A 20,539-nucleotide genomic window follows, 5' to 3' on the forward strand; every position below is an offset into this window, starting at 1 on the left:
CACCCTCACCAGCAAAATGGATTCTGGTGGACCTCTTTTATCAAGTTACTCATGTCTGAATCAAGGGATCTGATATTATGAAGCCAAGAGAAGAGGTGGTTTCAGCAAGGAAGGAGTGGCCCAATGATGAAGGGGGGAAAAAATCAAAAGGTAGGAATTGAAAATTGTTCATGGGATTTACCTCCAAGAGGATCTTATTTACCTTGGTGAGAATAGTTCACCTTTGCTTGATTAAAGGAAGAGTGGATTGAGAAGTGAAAGGGTGTGAGGTACTATTTTTGTATTCTCTTTAGCCTGAGGGTAGAGTCCATTGAGACTCTAGTTTATCCAGGGCTCTCCTATTAGATTTGCCACGTCGTATAAACCCTTGACCATGTCTTATCTCCTTTGCAAGGCTACAAAACAGATGCTAATGAATTAGACACAAACCCACACAAATGACAAACTTTCATAAAACTAAAAACATACAAATGAGTACCGTAAAACGAGGGGCATGTATGTAAGATTGGTGGATTGTGTCAATGTTAATATCCTGGGCAGGATACGGTGCTGCACTATATAGTGTTGTAAGATGTTGCCATTGGGAGAAACTGAGTCAAGTGCATGAGCGATTTCTGTGTTATTACTTACAACTGCGTAATCTGCAGTCACACCAGTGAAAATGTCCCCCGAAGTGAACTTAAAAGAAGGGATGTAAAATATTTCATCTATGTAAAATCTTTCATTAATGTACACAAGGATTGTCTCCAGGGCTAACAGTAATTAAACATTGGGGTAGCCCCTCTTCTCTGGATCATTGTTAGTCCGGAGTCCCTTTGGCGCTCTTCACAATTCCTATGGCTTCCATTCACAAAGCCCCAGAATCCACAGCAGCGCTCAGGTGGGGCAGATGAAGGAGAGGAGGGAGTCCACCTCGTTTTGGACAATGAGCCGCACTGGGTGGATGCTGTCAGGCAGGGCCAGGCTGGAGGTCATTTCCCAGGCATCCACAAAGGCCACACGGAGGTCAGCAAAGGCAGCTCGGAGGAGCCGGTTCACCTGGAGGGTGAACCAGTCACTGCCATACACGGACTTGTAGCCAGTGTTGGCCAGTTTGATGACCACCAGAGTGCGGGGCTCCCGGGCCAGCAGCGCAGCCACAGCTGCCCGGATCCCTGCCAGTCGCTGCACAAAGACGGATGGAGGGAAGGTGGTGAAGTGTGCGCCCAGCCCCAGCACCACCACGGTGTGGGGGCCCCCAGCCAGGCCTCCCAGCTCCTGGACCACAGAGTGCAGGGAGGCCACTGGTGTGCGGAGGGAGCGCAGGGGCCAGCCGTGGGCCCGCCAGTGCAGCACTATGTTCCGAGTGGTCTCTACGGCCATCAGGGGCCCTGTCTGATATGTGACGTGCAGATCCACCGGCTTCAGGGCTGTACGGAGGACAAGAGAGGACGTTTACGGGTTAATATGGGATTGTGTACCATCCTCTTGTACAAATGAAAATATTAGTCCCCACCTCCCAGGACAGAAGCATTCTGTCTTTGAAACCTAATGCACCCCTGACCCCAAGTTTCAAGGTTGCCAAGGATCTCATTACTGTCCTTCCAAACACCTCTGCAGTGTGCTTTTATTTCTCTACAGTATTTGACTTCCCTCTGCTGGGTGACCTCTTTTACAAACCTCTGCTTGCCTTCTGTAACACTACATCACCCCATTCTCCCCCCCCCCCCCTTCTGGTCACTCTTTGCTCAACTATTTGCTTCATGTTTTCCTTGCACTGTGTACATGAGGCATTCCCTAAAATTCTGTCATTATCATCCACTTTCCCTTACTCTGTATCTTAGGGAATTCATTCATTTCTACCTCTTCAGTTTTTGACTAAGAGCTAATGGCTTGCTGAGCCTCGATTCCACACTTCCAATTTCCCAATCAATGTTTTCTCTCTAATGATCCGCCATGGGCCTGAACTTTGTACATTGCCTTGACAAATGAATCTACCATTTCTGCACAAATCTCTCTCCACATCCTGAACCTCCCCCTACTGCCCCACACCTGTCAGCTATTGTTGTTGGTGACTTTCTAATGTTTTATTTTTTTTCCTTAGCTTTCCATGGGGAGGCCTTTAGTCATAGCTGATACCTCTCTGTGTCTCAATCTGAAGTCAAATAACTCATCAAATCCTATTTATTATTCATTTTTAAGGTTTCATATGTCTAACTCCTGCATCCAACTTTTAGCTCAGGCTCTTTTTTTTTTTTTTTTTTAAATATATTTTATTGATTTTTTACAGAGAGAAAGGGAGAGAGATAGAGAGTTAGAAACATCGATGAGAGAGAATCATCGATCAGCTGCCTCCTGCACATCTCCTACTGGGGATATGCCCGCAACCCAGGTACATGCCCTTGACCGGAATCGAACCTGGGACCTTTCAGTCCGCAGGCCAACGCTCTATCCACTGAGCCAAACCGGTTTCGGCAGCTCAGGCTCTTAATAAAGCTTGGCTACACAAATCTTTACAAGTACAAATTGACACTGTTCTGGCACCTTTGTATACAATGTGAAAAAGAGACCAATGTCCTTGCTCTCATGGAGCTTACTGGAGAGAGAGAGAGAGAGAGAGAGAGAGAGAGAGAGAGACAGAGAGAGACAGAGAGAGACAGAGAGAGAGAGAGATTTCCTGTGTAGAAGGGAGGATGGAGATTTTGAGGAACTTAAAGAAGGATGGTGCTCCTGGAGCAGAATGTATGGCATGAGGTGAGGTTAGAGATATAGGTGCAGTCTGGTCATATAGTCCCTTACCATCATGTCAATGATTTTTATCTTTGTACCAAGGAAAATTAGAGTCCATTGAAGGCGAGTAGCATGATGCAACTTACATTTTAAAAAGCTCATGCTTGCTCTTTTGTGAAAACCTGGAATGGAGGCAGGGGTACTAAGAAGTGAAATGGGAAGCCCAGTTTAAAGGACTTTTTAACAGGCCACGATGGAGAGAAGTAAAGATGAGGCAAGAGGGTGTTGTACATTAGCTCTCCAGAACTTATTCATCCTGAATCATTGAAACATATATTTTTTTATGTAGACAGGATTAGAAAATTAATTGAATACTAATTTCTGGTTTTAGCAATTGGGAGATAATGATACTTACTATGCTTTAGGAAGTCTGAATTATATTTTAGTAACTGGGGAAGGAGGACGGTGATCCAAAAGTTAGTGCTATATTGAATTTTTGTATGCTTGAGAGCATTAACATGGAGATATCAAATTGGTATTTGGAGTTCAGAAGGGAGGTATGGACCAGAAAGGTAAATTTGTAATTCATTATAATTACATATGGCATTGGAGCCATAGGAATGGGCAAAATCATTTAAGAAGATGATAACAAGGAACAAAAGAAGAGGGTCCAAGAATAATTTCAAAAAATTTTATTATTTAGATAATGGGTAGAGGAGGAGGAGATTGAGAAGGAAAGACCAGAAAAATAAAAGGAAAACAATTACAAGTAGTGATAGGAAAGTCAACATAATAAAATGCTTCTAGTTGAATAGGTAATATTTCTCATTTATTCAATTAAGACAAAAATCCAAACCAAACAACACAGGCTGTTGAAGCTATGAGGTTAATTTGTTCATTGTTGTTGGGCATATAAGATGGGGACTTTTGGCAATATCAAATAATTTACTTTGTATTTACTATTTGACACATACAACTACTAGGAGTCTATCCTATAGAACTACTTCAACAAATAACAAACACCGTATGATGAGTAATTCATAGTAGCATTGTTTATAATAGCAAAAATTTGAAAAGGACCAGGTGTCTAGAAATAAGGAACGTTCATACAATGAGTCTTATACAGCAATAAAACAGAATGTACTGATAAAGAGATATACCAAGAGGGGGGAGAGGTGCAAAATATGCTATGCTATGTGTTACCTTTTGCTAATGATGCATTGTGATACCCATCATACCCTGATGAAAACAACTGAAAAAATAATGAAAAAAAAGTTTAAAAAATTATCATGAGAGAAGAAGGAAAGCATAGGAGATTAAAGAGATAGATTAGGACTGATTCTGGACTGTGGTTATTTGTGAGTAAAGATAGCAGAGATATGAAGCTCTGCTTTTGCCATTCTCAAGAATTGGTGGTGTGCTGTCTTTGGAGATTGTCATGTCATGAATTTGTCATGTCTATGTGAATTCCCCTTGCACAATTATTAAACTTTTATTTTCTCCTGTTTAGAAAGAGAGAGTTGGTGTGAACATGGGTCAAAGTCCTTTGGCACTCAAGGAGGAAAACTTTAGTGAAATACTTTCTGCTTTTGGCTGAGGCTCTAAAAACTGACTTGGAGCCCAAGCTGGTTTGGCTCAGTGGATAGAGCATCGCCTGTGGACTGAAGGGTCCCAAGTTCGATTCTGGTCAAGGGCACTTCAAGCCGGGTGGGTGCAAGAGGCAGCTGATCAATGATTTACTCTCATCATTGATGTTACTATCTCTCTTCTCCTCTCCCTTCCTCTCTGAAATTAATAAAAAAATATTTTAAAAAATTGACTTGGATCATTTACCGATCCATAGAAGTTCACTGAAAGGCAGATATGTATTTTTGGTGGCTTCATAAGCTGGAGCAATGGGGATTGGAACTTAATATTCACCAAGGGAGAGAACCTAGTGTAATATTCCATGTACCGGGCTAGAAACTGAAGAACTATACTCTGGGTGTGGATATGTATTGTACTTCCAAGGATTATTTAGATGGCCCACAAAACTTCAAACCTTATTCCTGAACTGTAAGCACTCTTAGCTATCTGCCAGAAAACTCTTTTTCAGAATAAGATAACATTGCCTTAGGTCTTACGTTATACATAAAAGTATTTTGTCAAATAAACATCCAGAAAAACCATCAAATATCACAAAACATATGATGAGGCAAAACAAAACACAGCAGGGACAAGAGAAAATGGGGGGTAGGGAGTGAGCCTATGGGACCTCCAGATACTGTAATTATCAGTTACAGATTGTAAAAAGCAATTATCCTTACTATGTTCAAGGAACCAAAAGTCTAATTTTAAAATCTCAGTAATAAACCAGAAACTAAAAAAGAGATATTGGAGATTTTAAAAAGAGTCATCTAAAAATTATGGAAGTAAAAAATACAGTAACGAAAATTTAGAATCAATGATTGGATTTAATAGCAGATTTGACACAACTGAAGAGAAAAGTAGTGAATTGATACACAGATTGGGAAGAAAAGCCCAGAATAAGTAAAGAGGGGAAATATGAAAAGCACAGGAGAGATGACACAGAGAACAGAATGACAAAAATAAAACATAATGTAATTGGAAACCCAGAGAGAAGGGGGAAAAATAGGAAGAGGTGATATTTAGGAATGGCTGAGAATTTCCCAGAAATATTTAAAGATGAAATGAAGGGCATCAACCTATTGTTTCAAAGATCCCAACAAAGCCAAAGTAGAATTTGGTAAAATAAATAAATAAATAAATAAATAAATAAATCCTTATCTAATCACACTTGATTGAAGATATAAGAAATTAAATGAAAAGTAAGAGAAGAGCCCTAGCCGGTTTGGCTCAGTGGATAGAGCATTGTCCTGCAGACTGAAGGGTCCCAGGTTTGATTCCAGCCACGGTCACATGCCCGGGTTGCGGGCTCGATCCCCAGTAGGGGGCATGCAGGAGGCAGCCAATCAATGATTCTCTCTTATCATTGATGTTTCTATCTCTCTCCTTCTCCCTTCCTCTCTGAAATCAATAAAGAAATTTTTTTATAAAGTAAGAGAAGACAAAATTACCAATGCCAGGAATGAAATAGAGGCTATCACTACAAATATCAAAAGTATAATAAGGAAATACAACAAACAACTTTCCACACATACATTTGACATCTTAGATGAAACTAACCAATTTATTGAAAATTACAAACTATTACAACTCACCTCATATGTAATAGATAATTTGGATAGCTCTATAATCATTAAGAGGAATGTAAGCAACTTAACCAAATACAGTGTGTTCACCTTGTTTGAATTCTGATTCAAACCAAATCTAGTACAAAATGATAAACAACACATATAGTAAGCAAAGAAAGTTGATACAGACCTTAAGGAAACATCATTTTTAGAAATAAGGAAGGTTTCTTCCTCATGATAAAAAGTTCAATTTGCCAGGAATTTGTAATGATTCTAAATAGCTATACATCTAATAATATGGCATTAAGTAAATATAGCAAATTTCAAAATAAACTACCTGGGAAAACAAATTCACAATCATTCTGGAAGGTTTTTTATATCTGTCTCTCAGTAATTGGTAAAATAAGTAGACAAATGATTAATAATGATGTAAATATTTGAATGACATGATTTTAAAACCAGTCCTGTTTAGACAATAAAGCTATCAATTGCAGATTACATATGTGTAACATTTACAAAACTGATTGTTTACTGAGCCACAAAGTGAGTCTCATCAAATCTCAAAATATTTAAAATTTAAAAAAATATGTTCTCTGGTCACAATGCCATTATATTAGAATTAATAACTAAAATAGTATTAGTAGAAAGGATATATCATTTTTAAATATCTCAGCAGAAACCAAATTGAACTACAGATTCAATATAATCACAATGAAAACCCCAACAGAATTTTTGTTTTGCAGTTCCACAAGTTGATTAAAAGATCCATATGGAAGCACAAAGGAGGGGGAAAAGCACCAAGACTCTTTAAAAAAACAACAAAAATGTAGGTTTTGTTCACCAGAAGTCCAAAATTATTACCACACTATAGTATTGAAGACTGGGTGGTATTGGTACTGGTATAGACAAATGGATTCCTTAAACAGAATTGAGAGCCCCCACAGAGACATATGGACACCCAATTTATAATGAAGATGCACTGCACAGCTATGGGGAAAGGATGAACTTCTCCGTCAGTGGTGCCAAGCCAATCATATATCCAAATACCAAAAACTTTAAAAAATAGAAAAGGTGTTCTCTCATCCCTAATCAGAGAAATTCAAATGAAAACCACGGAGCCACTGCTTCATACCCATAATTTTTTCCAAATGCTAAAATTTGATCGTATCAAATGCTGGCAAGAATGTGGAACAACAAGAACCGCCTGTGAAAGAGTAAACCAGTAAAACCACTTTTTAAAGATTGGCAGAATCCAAAAAGTCTCCAAGCACACCTACTCTCTGATTAGCAAAACCACTGCGAGGTGACATCCTACAGAAACACATGCTCATGTGGACTGTAGTTACTTGAACAAAAAATATTTATAGCAGCATTTTTCATGATAGTCCCATCAACAATAGAATGTAAAAATGTAGTGTATATGAGGTAAACATACAATGAAATACCATATAACAGTGAAAATGAAGGAACTATAATTATATGAAAGTATATGGGTGAATCTTAAATACATAATATTAAGCAAATGAAACCAGTGATAACAGGATTTACAGCATACCTTTTCTTTTATATGAAGTTGAAAATCAGGCAAGATTCACATATATTGTTTAGAAGTGCCTAATAAGCTGACAAAACTATAAAAACCAAAGGCATAGCTCAGCCAGTGTGGGTCAGTGGTTGAGCGTCGACCTATGAACCAGGAGGTCATTGTTCGATTCTAGTCAGGACACATGCCTGGGTTGCAGGTTCGATTCCTAGTAGAGAACATGTAGGGGGCAGCCAATCAATTATTCCTCTCATCATTGATGTTTCTATCTCTCTCTCTTCCTCTTCTTTCCTTTCTAAAATCAATAAAATATATTAAAAAATAATAAATTTGAAATATCAATATGAATTCATGATTTTTAGTGTAGCTATCTATCATCTATCAATCATATATCTACATCTTCTGAATGTTAAATGGCCTAGAAACAATGTTACCCCAATAATAATGAATACTTACAGTACCCAGATATTAATTTTTCATTTACCATGAATCCTTAAAGAATCAACAAATTCCAAGTCTGGGCAGAATAGTACATAGCGAACTTGGAATACCTCATGCCAGAAATCAAGGAAATTTTCTAATGTTGGAGGTATATCAAAAAGGACATAGGAGCCACCTTGGTAGAGATTGTGAAAATTTGAATATTAGAGAAAATGATGAAAGAAAGTATTTAGAGAAAAGAATGATTTTATAGTAAAATATTGGCCAATTACAAACCAAATTTATAAAAATCCATGTATCTATAATGATACTCAAAAAATAGTCATTTGTCACCATTTTAAACCAGATCTCTTCTTTGTAAATTGGTAATTAAAGATAGTTTAATTTTTTCTTGCCTTTTTGGGAGAAGTTATCTTTCAAACTAGCCTATTAGCTCCAGTTAATGTGAGAAAGCATTTTTTTTTTTAAATAAAAGACCATCCCTAACCATTTTGGCTCAGTGAATGGAGCGTCGGCCTGCAGACTTGAAGGGTCCCAGGTTCAATTCTGGTCAAGGGCGTGTGCCTTGGTTGTGGGCACATCCTCAGTAAGGAGTGTGCAGGAGGCAGCTGATCGATGTTTCTCTCATCGATGTTTCTAACTCTTTATCCCTCTCCCTTCCTCTCTGTAAAAAATCAATAAAATATAATTAAAAATAAATAAATAAAAGACCAGCCAATATGTATACAAAGAACAATAAGAGTTAGAAAACCACCCTTTGGTAACACTTATACGATGAATGATAAAGGCAATAATTGTTTGTTGTGTTAAAATCGTAATGAGAATGATTAATGGGAATTTCTGGAATTCATACAATGCCAAAATAACACCACTAGCTTCCTTTCTGGTCCCAAGGGGAAAACACACTGCACTGTGAGGGATCAGCCTTGATCCCCTTATCCAGTGCTCATTCTTCTCATCACTAATGATAAACAGTCAGACACTATGCAAACAGAATTTACACCATTTATGTACATGCTTAAGTTCAATCTATCCAGCCTGAACTTTCAATTCTAGTTTATAGGAAATGCAAGAAATATTAAGTTCAATCTATCCAGCCTTGAACTTTCAATTCTAGTTTATAGGAAATGCAAGAAATATTAAGTTCAATCTATCCAGCCTTGAACTTTCAATTCTAGTTTATAGGAAATGCAAGAAATATTAAGTTCAATCTATCCAGCCTTGAACTTTCAATTCTAGTTTATAAGAAATGCAAGAAATATTAAGTTCAATCTATCCAGCCTTGAACTTTCAATTCTAGTTTATAGGAAATGCAAGAAATAGAGGACAAACTAAATGTCACCATAGTGAAGCAATCAAAAATATCCAGAAGGTGGAACATTTGACAGGGCAGCTGGCCCTGACTTTTCCATAAAGGAAAGTGACGAAAGGAAGGACTGGCCTAGATGTAAAGAAATTAAGGGACAAAACAACCACATCCAGGAATGGATCTTGGCTTTGAAAAAACGATTGTATAGAATTTGAAGGACAACGGAGGAAATTTGATTATAAACTGGATATTAGATTTCAGAAAGTATTATTCATTTTTTTTTAATTGTGATAATCTTATTTGGGTAATGTTTAAAAAGATTCTGTTTTTAAAAGACATTGGAATATTTGGCGGTAGAATGTCAAGATGTCTGTAATCGACTCAAACGCTTAGAATATTAAAGTAAAAAGTAACATGTATATGCTGATGGGAATGTGATGGAAATAATGCTGTTGGGGAAGGTGATGTAGGAGGGAGGGGGGAAATTGGTAGGCAAGATGTCCTTGAATAGATCTAGAAGTGAAGTAGAAGGATAGGAGCATGGAGAATTCACTTTCAAAAACATGTAGGAAAACAGAGGATACTAGTACCGATGCCGGTAGGAGAGGAGATGTGGTGGGAGCCTGGAATTTCACTTCCGATTGCTTTGTTTTGTTCAAGAAAATATACAAGGTTAGCAGCTGAGTGTGAGGATGAAGAAACTGAAATCTCACTGAGGAGAGTGGTCCAGTGGTCCTAGGGCAGAGGCTCGCAGACGTCGGAGCCCAGCAGAATCACCTGGAGACTGGTTGAAACAGACTGAGCTCCTCCCCGGAATTTCCGATTCAGGAGGTCTGGGATGGGGCCAGAGACTCCAGTTCTCACAAGCTCCCTGGTGCTGCCAATGCAGCCAGCCTGGGGCCACATTTTGAGAACTACTGTGATTATTGTGCAGCATTAGTACCTCCCTAGACATTCATGGTCATGCATTGATCAATGAGAACAGCACGATGGGACAGTTTTTCTCCAGGTGTGTTCAGGGACACAGGTATAGATGCAAAAGAGGCAGAGGGTTGTAGCAAGATCATCACATATCTGGCTCCTTATCATTCTGGACTCAGTTCAAATGAAACTGCCTCAAAAGCACTTTCCCTGACCATTTAATCTCGCTTCCTCCTCTTCACCATCTTTAACCTTCACATTACTTTTTCTCACAAGCCTTTTAATATCTGAAACGCCTGTATATTTATTGTGTCACAGTGTCGGAGTCTTTCTACCAGTTTATGCACAACAAAACAGGAATCTTGATATTTTTGTTCTGGATATTTTAGTTCTTGTTTACTATTATGTTCCTAGAACCTAGAACACTGTTCTAGGAACATAATAGTAAACTGGATATCATAGGTGCCCAATAAATATTTATTGATGAAAAACAAGGAAGGCAGGAAAGGAGAGAAAGAGACAGAAAAACAAATTACCACACAAGAAACTAAATCATAATATTAGTTTGACTATGAAGAGAAAAATATTTACATAATTATAAAAACATAAACACCGTTCACTGATATGGCTAAAATAAATACTTTGGAAAGATGGGAAGGGGAGGCTAGCTAGAGCAGTAAATACCACTTCCATGCCTGGACACAAAACACCCTGTACAACCCTCCATTCTCACTTTCCCTCCCTTCCCCTCTTCCTCTTTCTCTCTCTCTCCTCACCACTGGCTTGGGTGCAAAGGATCCAGCAGTGCCTTCTGGGAGGCCCTAGGGGCAGTGGAGACATAGGATGAAAGGACCCTGGGTCCAGAGTCCCAGCTTTGAGGATAGCAGTGTGGAAGGCTGCCCTCAAACAATGGACTTTAGGCGCATTCAAAATAAACTTGTATTGTGTCAAGCCACTGAAATTCTAGGGCTTTTTTATTATAGCAAAATAAGAGGAATATAAAAATGGATTTATTAGGAATTCCTGGTGTATCAGTTAGGGTCCAACCAGGAGAAAGAAAAAAATCATACATTCGTTTGAACAGGGAAAGTGAATATAAAGAATTATTAACAATAACAGGTGAAAGAAAATTCTAAAGAATACTATAGTGACGAGGGAGAGGACCTGAATTCTGGGGTAATTTTTTAGCTTACTAATTTGTTCTACTATGGTATTCATTCTGCTGTTTATTCCATCTACTGAGGGTTTTTAAAGAATATTTCCATTTATAAAATATCTAATTGGGTCTTTGATATAAAGAATTCAACACTTCACTTCTCCAGGGTAGACTGACTGAGGTTGGAGCTGCCAGTTGAGCACAGAGATTTCCTACTGACCCTGATATCCACAGAACTTCCAGAAGTGGAACCACTCATAGGAGACACTGGTGAGTATGGCATTTAGAGTAAATACCTTCATACCTACTTTCTATTATACAAATACCTTCAATTTACAAATTACTTTCTGACTAAAATGACAGATGTTGCATGCTCGTGGTGAATTCCCTTCACGGCCTGTGGTATGGCAGGGACCCGCTGCGCACTGGCAAGTGCGAGAACATTGTTGTTGGCTGGGGGCAGAGCCGGTCTCCTTCCAGCCTCTGGTCGTGGCTTGCCCATCCATCAGTTGGTGCATCATCTTGTTTTGGGTGTGATTCTATTTAAAGACATCTTAGTTGTGACTGGCTTTTCTCACTTAGCATAACATTTTAAAGTTGTATGTATGCTATATTCTACTGTATGGGCATACCACATTTTGTTTACCCATTCATCAGTTGATGAGTATTTCAGTTGTATCCGGTTTGAGGCTCTTATGAATAACGCCGCTATGAACATTGTGTACACGTTTTTTTGTATGAACATGTTTCCATTTCTTTTGGATATGTACCTACAAGTGGAACTTCTGGGCGATCTGGTGACTCTCGTTTTCCAACGTGGCCCCGCCATTTTACATCTCCACCAGCAATGTACGAGGGGTCCGACTTTTAAACCTCTACTCAGAAAACTACAGGACGTTGAAAAAAGATATAGAGGAAGACATAAACAGATGGAAGAACATACCGTGTTCATGGATTGGTAGAATCAACATCATTAAAATGTCCATACTACCCAAAGCAATCTATAAATTCAACGCACTTCCCTTTAAAATACCAACGGCATACTTCACAGATCTAGAACAAACTCTCCAAAAATTCATCTGGAATAAAAAAAGACCCTGAATAGCTGCAGCAATCCTGAAAAAGAACAAAGTAGGTGGGATCTCAATACCAGATATCAAGATGTATTACAAAGCCACTGTTCTCAAAACTGCCTGGTACTGGCACAAGAACAGGCATATAGATCAATGGAATAGAATAAAGAGCCCAGAAATTGGCCCGAACCAATATGCTCAATTAATATTTGACAAAGGAGGCAAGAACATACAATGGAGTCAAGATAGTCTCTTCAATAAATGGTGTTGGGAAAATTGGACAGATATATGCAAGAAAATGAAACTAGACCACCAACTTACATCATACACAAAAATAAACTCAAAATGGATAAAGGACTTAAATGTACGAAAGGAAACCATAAAAATTCTAGAAGAATCCAAAGGCAACAAAATCTCAGATATATGCCGAAGCAATTTCTTCACTGATACAGCTCCTAGGGCACTTGAAACTAAAGAGAAAATGAACAAATGGGACTACATCAAAATAAAAAGCTTCTGCACAGCAAAAGAAACCATCAACAAAACAACAAGAAAACCCACTGTGTGGGAAAACATATTTGCCAATGTCATATCTGATAAGGGCCTATTCTCCAAAATTTATAGGGAACTCATACAACTGAACAAAAGGAAGATAAACAATCCAATCAAAAAATGGGCAAAGGACCTAAATAGACACCTTTCAAAAGAGGACATTCAGAAAGCCAAGAGACATATGAAAACATGCTCAAAGTCACTAATCATCCGAGAGATGCAAATCAAAACAACAATGAGGTACCATCTCACACCTGTCAGACTGGCTATCATCAACAAAACAACAAACGACAAGTGCTGGAGAGGATGTGGAGAAAAAGGAACACTCGTGCACTGCAGGTGGGAATGCAGACTGGTGCAGCCACTATTGAAGACAGTATGGAGTTTCCTCAAAAAACTGAAAATGGAACTCCCATTTGACCCTGTGATCCCACTTCTAGGAATATATCCCAAGAAACCAGAAACACCAATCAGAAAGGATATATGCACCCCTATGTTCATAGCAGCACAATTCACCATAGCTAAGATCTGGAAACAGCCTAAGTACCCATCAGTAGATGAATGGATTAGAAAACTGTGGTACATCTACACGATGGAATACTATGCTGCTGTAAAAAGAAAGGAACTCTTACCATTTGCAACGGCATGGATGGAACTGGAGAGCATTATGCTAAGTGAAATAAGCCAGTCAATGAAGGAAAAATACCACATGATCTCACTCATTCATGGATAATAGAGACCATTATAAACTTTTGAACAATAATAGATACAGAGGCAGAGCTGCCTCAAACAGATTGTCAAACTGCAGCGGGAAGGCCAGGGAGGGTTGGGGGGCAGGAGGGAGGGGGGTAAGAGATCAACCAAAGGACTTATATGCATGCATATAAGCATAACCAATGGACATAAGACACTGGGGGATAGAGGAGGCTAGGGGACTGTCAAGGGCAGGGGGGAAAAAAGGACACATATGTAATACCCTTTGTAATACTTTAAGCAATAAATAAAAACATTCTCATGAATGTTTTTTATTTTATTTTATTTTTTTAATCTTTAATTTCTTTATTGGTTAAAGTATTACAAATGTGTCCTCATCCCCCCATTAACCCCCAACCTCCACACCCCCCCACTCATGTTCTCATCCCCCTGTTGTCCATGTCCATTGGTTAGGCCTATATGCATGCATACAAGTCCTTTGATTGATCTCTTCCCCTTACCCCCACCCTCCCCTACTTTCCCTCTGGGGATTGATAGTCTGATCGTGTTTCTCTGCCTTTGGATCTGTCCCTGTTCATCAGTCTATATTCCACAAATGAGTGAGATCATGTGGTATTTATCTTTCTCTGACTGGCTAATTTAACTTAGCTTAATGCTCTCCAGTTCCATCCATGCTGTTGCAAATGGCAAGAGTTCCTTCTTTTTTACTGCAGCGTAGTATTTTATTGTGTAGATGTACCACAGTTGTGTTTTTTTTTTTTACTGCATTTCTGTGAACTGTTCTCCCCCCCACCCCCCATAGCCATATCCCTGGAGGTATCTCCCTACAGAAAGCAGATCAGTGACTGCCTGGGGCTAGGGTGGGAGGACAGGGAGGGGCACCGGGAAAGGGAGGCAACTGTTAATGGGTATGGGTTTAAAGTCCTACAATTGGCTCTTCTCTGAGGGGCGTGGCTAGGCCCTGGGGGGCGTGGCTGGACTCTAGGGCGGACCCAGCCAGCTTAAAACTCTGCTGAGTGGCGGCGGCCTGCTCTGTAGTGGCTGTTAAGCGCGGAGCATGGAGGAGTGTGCTTGCCTCTGCGGCCTGGGCTCTTCGCGGGGATGTCGGTGTCCTCAGAAGTGCCAGCGCCCAGCTGAGATGGCAGCGGCGGAAGGCAAGCAGTGTCTTCAGGAGTGCCAGGGCCCAGCTGAGAAGGCCACGCCCGAGGGCAAGCCGGCCACAGCAGAAAAGCACCTCGAGGCGGACTCCGCAGCGGGGTGCTGTGCGAGGAGTGGAGGAATCGCGAGCCCCATGCCGCCCCCCGCACTGCTCGCTGCAGGACCTGCCTGTGGAGATGCTGGTGGAGATCTTCGCCTCGCTCCCCGGCACCGACCTGGCCAGCCTGGCCCAGGCCTGCACCAAATTCCACCACATCCTGCACACCGACAGCATCTGGAGACGCCGCTGCCGGGAGGAGTTTGGCGTTTGTGAAAACTTGCAGAACCTGGGGATGATCGGTATGTCTTATCGAGAAGTCTATGCGAAGATGTTCTCATACAGAAACATTTTGGGATTGTGGCAGCTAGATGATAGCTATGGAAGACTGCTGAATGTAGTGGTGGACGGCTTAGGCATTACTGGTTGGACGTGCAGGCCTTCCAAGAACACCCATGTGTATGGCCCACTGCAATCCGAGCCCTCGTTTAGAATTCGCCTGACCGAGAGGAAATCAGCCACGGTGGATTACATGGATAACATCTATAGCTTTTACTACAGCCGCCACATGCAGATTCAGAAGGACAGGTTCAGCATCCAGTGGATCAAGAGAGACCACCAAAAGGATTCACCAACGCGGCTTAGGGGAGAACGGGTTCTGGTGCTGTTGGAGAAGGACAGACGGCTGTATGACTGCCTGACCTCATACCGCCGCGTGATGCTGTCGCAGGAGGACAGACAGCCACATCGCTGCCTGACCTACCGCCGCATCTACCTCCCGCCGAGCCACCGGGACGACCTCATCAGGCCAGGCCTCTTCCACGGCAAATACGATGGCTTCGGCCCTATGATTGCCATGCTCAGCTTCCATGGGAAGTATGCCAGGGTCACCAAGATCACGGGAGACTCCATGGGGACGTTAGAGATCCACCTCAAGCGCCGCATCCAGCTGCCAGCTGGCGAGATCTTCCCCAACTTCAACGAGCTCTCCCGCGTGGTCCAGGAGATTGACGAGCAGGTGATCTGGGAGCAGCAGCAGCAAGAAAAAGGGACTGAGGAAAGCGAGGGCCATGGCTGGCAGAGCCCTGCCCAGTCCAGCGTCGGGGAGTCCAGGGCTGAAGCTTCGGAGGAGCAGCCTGTTCCGTTTGTTCTGCCAGTGGGCGTGCACTCAAGACTCCACAACTACCCCCAAACCTACAGGATGTGTTTCTATGGCGTTTACATTGGTACCTTAGATCCCTTCACCTACCCCAGGCGCTTCCCTGGAGTCTTCATCCTGTTCGATGAGAACCACTTGGGGTTCATCGATCTGGAGATGAAAAACTTAATCCTGTTTGGCAGAGTCCAGAACACCTTCCAGAATGTGGAGGCACCATCTCCACAGGACTTCCTGGAGATGCTCTCGAAAATCAAATAAATATCAAAATAGAAGTCTTTATTTTACTATGGTTGCAAATATCAAAAAATTCTATATATGACACGGCACCAGGGTTAAGTTAGGGTTTTTCAAAATGCTGGCACGCCGAGCTCAAAAGATTCGCCATCACTGGTGTAGGGGGACCCAAAAAAGCTCAGGTATATTTCTTCTCCCAGCAGGAACCTCTCTTCCCAGGTGTGTGCACCTGATATTGAGAGTTCTGTCCCAATTCCCCGCTTCCCAACCCGTCCTACTCTGTATTGAGGAGGAGGAGGGGGAAGGAAGGAAGAAGTAAAGCAATAAAAAGGGTCAAGGAGAAGAGCCCTTCAATGTACATTGATGCCAAAGACTTCTGTTGAGAAGTACTCTGTCCTGCCACCTAGGAATGAACAAAGCTCAGCTGGAGTCTTGAGTCAGAGGTGTCCCCGAGGAAGATGAGCTGGAGCTGCTGGCATCTTCATTGCTACTGCTGGAGTCTGAGGAGCTGCTGGCATCTTCATTGCTACTGCTGGAGTCTGAGGAGCTGCTGCTTTCTGGCTTTCCCCCATGTTCCTTCTTTTCTTCAGATCCCCGTGAGGAATGAGAACAGTCCCCATTTGTCTCTGAAGACGCCTTCCCAGGAGCCTGTGGCCCCTGCTGTTTAAAATAGCCCACAGCCTTAGTGCCAAATCACTAGCTATGCTTTATGGAGATAATGTATCCGTTAGATAAGCTTCCTTAAGGAATGAGCTCTATTGCTATTGGCAATGAATTCAATGTTAATAAATAAACAATATATATTAACTGGGATGTCTTTAAATAGAAACACACATAGAGCGGGATGAGGTACTGACTGATGGATGGGCAATCTGTGGCCGGGGGCTGGAGGGCGGCTGGCTCTGCCTTTTGGCCGAGGATGGTGTTTTTGTGCTTGCTGGTGCGTGGAGTGTTTCTGCTATATTGTGGAACATGAGGGGAATTTGCTGTAGGCATGTAGTATCTGTCATTTTAGTCAGAAAGTAATTTGTTTTTAGAATGCCATGAAAAATTTATACTTACAGATAATAAAAGTAATAGATTATGCAATAGAAATATGAAAAAAAAGAATTCAAAGTAACGTATACATTGATTAAAATAAAATTACTCCAAGAGGGATCTGAGTTTCCATTGCCACCTGGCAGCAACATGGCAGCAAAAGGTGGAGCGAAGAAATGCTAGTTGGCACTGTACCCGCCTGTCCTTGGTGTGGAGCTGAAATGACGCCTTCACCCAGTGGCAACAAGGCCATGGAGCTGGTTCTCCATTTTCACTGGGGTGGTAGCAACAGAGCCCCAAAGCGAGCTGAACATACACTCCCCCTGGACCTGCATGCTACACCCAAATGGTGTGAATGCTTGTTAAAAAGAACAAAGACCCACAGTCTCACACCAGAATACCCAAACTGTCCAGGAAACAATAGAAAATTACATATCATCCCAAGAACCACACAATCACAAGTTGAATGAGAAAAGACAATCATGCCAACAAGATTACTCAGATGTTGGAATTATCTGATAAGGATTTTAAAAGCAGCCATTGTACAAAATGCTTCAATGGGCCATTATGAACACTAATACTTATTAGTAAAGCTAAAATATAAAAGATTGACATTCCCAAGTGTGGGTGAGAATATATAGGAACTAGAAGTCCTATCCAGTGATGGTGGGAATATAAAATGATACAGTTAGTTTGGAGAGTAGTTTGGCAGTTTCTTAACAAGTTACTCATATGTATTCACCTGCCATCTGATCTAGCCATTTCACATTAAGGCAGCGGTTCTCAACCTTTGGGGGTCGAACGGCTCTTTCACAGGGGTCGCCTAAGACCATCGGAAAACACATATATAATTACATATTGTTTTTGTGATTAATCACTATGCTTTAATTATGTTCAATTTGTAACAATGAAATTGGGGGTCACCACAACATGAGGAAGTGTATTAAAGGGTCGCGGCATTAGGAAGGTTGAGAACCACTGCATTAAGGTATTATTTACTCAAGAGAAATGAAAGCATATCCCCATATAAAGACTTGTGCACAGCCTTTGCTGGTTTGGCTCAGTGGAGAGAGCAACAACGGCCTGTAGACTGAAGGGTCCGGGGTTCAATTCCAGTCAAGGGCACATGCCTGGGTTGCGGGCTTGAACCCCTGTAGGGGGCGTGCAGGATGCATCCAATCAATGATTCTCTCTCATCATTGGCATTTCTATCTCTCTCCCTCTCCCTCTCTGAAATAATAATAATAATAAAGACTTGTGCTCAAATATTCATAGCCACTTTTACTTGTAATAGCTAAAAATTGGAAACAACCCAAACGTCCATTAACAGATGAATGGATAAACAAATAATGGTATATGCATATAATGGAATACTTCATAGCACTAAATAAGGAACAAACTATTGCCACACTCAGAAATGTGGATCAATATCAAAATTAATTATGTTGTATGAAAGGAGCCACACACAAAAAAGGGTATACATTGTATGGCTCTACTTAAATTAAGTTCTAGCAAATGCAAACTAAGCTGAAAAGTCAGAAAGCAGGTGTGTGGTTGCCTGGGGAAGAGGAAGGGTAGAAGGCAAGGATTAGCAAGGGCCACCAGAAAAGTTTTCTGCCACATGGATATGTTAATTATCTTTTCTGTGGAGGTTGTTTTCCAGGTGTACATATATGTTATAACTTACTAAATTGTACACTTTAAATATATTCTATTTATGACTTGTCAATTACACCTCAATGTTTAAAATAAAGAACCTCAAATTCGTTCTAGTGACTGGGGATGACACTATGGCAAATTTCTAAACTTTTTAAAAATGTCTAAACTTCTAGGAAGACAAGAATGCATCTGAACTACCTGAGATCAGAGATAATATGCTTAGGTGGACTGTCCTCAAAAAACATGGTAAGCAGGAGCCGCAACTAGTCTGTTGCTAACTTTACAATTGGGCTCACAGAGAATATGACCACTGAATAGTGGGCCCAGTCCAGCTGTCATTCAGGCTAGCTTTTCGGTTCTACCTTCCCACTCCTCAGGCATCTTCGAGACTTGTAGTAACTTCGTATTAGCTACTGGCTGCTTGGAAATAATTTCATTTAAAATAACTGATAGAGATGTTGTGTTTGTTTTTCTTTTCTAAATGGGAGGTTATTCACACATCCTGTGACAATCTTCTGTTCTCCATTCATCTTGACTGTTTAGAGAAACGGTGCACATGGAAGGTTTGGGCTTGTGTTAATTTAACTCGGGAGAGGCTGAGGAAACAACACACATTCCACAGAAGTCACTTGGGTTTTAGGTAATAGGAGAACCACAGCTTTACCAGGAGTCCTACCCTGTCCCCGCAGGGCCACTCACAGGGCACGGTGTCACGCAGATACTCCCACCACTGCCGCAGCGTGGAGTCCCCCATCATGTGGATGACGTGACCAGCCAGGCAGCCCAGGATGCTGTCAACAGTGGGAAAGGAGCGGCTGGCGCAGGACAGCGAGTGCCACACATGCCCGTGGTAGAAGCCAGAGGGCTTGGTGGCAGGGAGCCCAGGACTGCATGGGGGTCGAGAGGGGAGGGCTATAGAAAAGGAAAAACCAGAACACAACTAACATTTATTATTATAAAATTCTGGGCTCTCTTCTATGTGCTTTACATACATCATTCCATTTACTTTTTTGCAAAAGTCCATGAAGTACTATTCACGGAGGCCCTGAATTGTTAAGCAATTTACCTATGGTCAAGAATAGTGACGGGCAGAGCTAGATTTTTACCCAAGAAGTCTGACTTTACAGCACAGATTACTAACCATTATGCATACTGCCCTGGCAGGAGGACTGGGGCTCAACTCCCAGTCAAGGACTAAAACCCCCTACGTCTATTCCCCACCCGACACCTGCCCGGTCCCCAGCAAATGCCAGCCCCACTCACCCAGGCTGCTGTTTCCTGGGGCTGCCCTTCTGATTTGGATTGGAGAAATGCCCCGAGGGAGCACCTTGTCTGTCACTTGCCTGGAGAAACACCAAGAGTGAGCATTGAGGGGGCTGAGCAGGTGAACACTGGAATCCAGTATAGGGATATGATGGTTGACTTATAATTTCTACTCTGCCTAAGTCCTAAAAGAGTTTGAGGTAGCTACAATACAATGAGCGCTTTTATAATGAAGCAATTACAATCAAGAATCAGAAAAAAGGGATGGAAGAAAGAGAAAATCTTATCAGGAACCTGGACTTCCTGCAATCAACCTACCCATGAGCTCTGTTTACTAACAGGCCAGGCAATAAAAGAACATCCAAGCTGTAGTTCTTCT

General features: G+C 41.4%; 1 protein-coding gene across 8 annotated transcripts in view; it reads right to left on the minus strand.

The window, feature by feature from the left end:
* Positions 1-701: 701 nt before the first annotated feature.
* Positions 702-20,539, minus strand: part of LOC118656064 (NXPE family member 3-like) — a 64,990-nt gene continuing 45,152 nt past the window's right edge. For all 8 annotated transcript variants that reach the window (XM_036308808.1, XM_036308807.1, XM_036308809.1 and 5 more), the window contains 3 exons: positions 20,161-20,240; positions 19,597-19,809; positions 702-1,409 (listed from right to left, as the gene is read on the minus strand). In XM_036308808.1, the coding sequence (XP_036164701.1) occupies positions 877-1,409; positions 19,597-19,809; positions 20,161-20,240 (826 nt within the window). In that variant the 3' untranslated portion in view covers positions 702-876. The remainder of the gene's footprint in view (positions 1,410-19,596; positions 19,810-20,160; positions 20,241-20,539) is intronic.

The sequence above is a fragment of the Myotis myotis genome, unplaced genomic scaffold (genome assembly GCF_014108235.1).
Source record: "Myotis myotis isolate mMyoMyo1 unplaced genomic scaffold, mMyoMyo1.p scaffold_m19_p_5, whole genome shotgun sequence".
NCBI lineage: Eukaryota > Metazoa > Chordata > Mammalia > Chiroptera > Vespertilionidae > Myotis > Myotis myotis.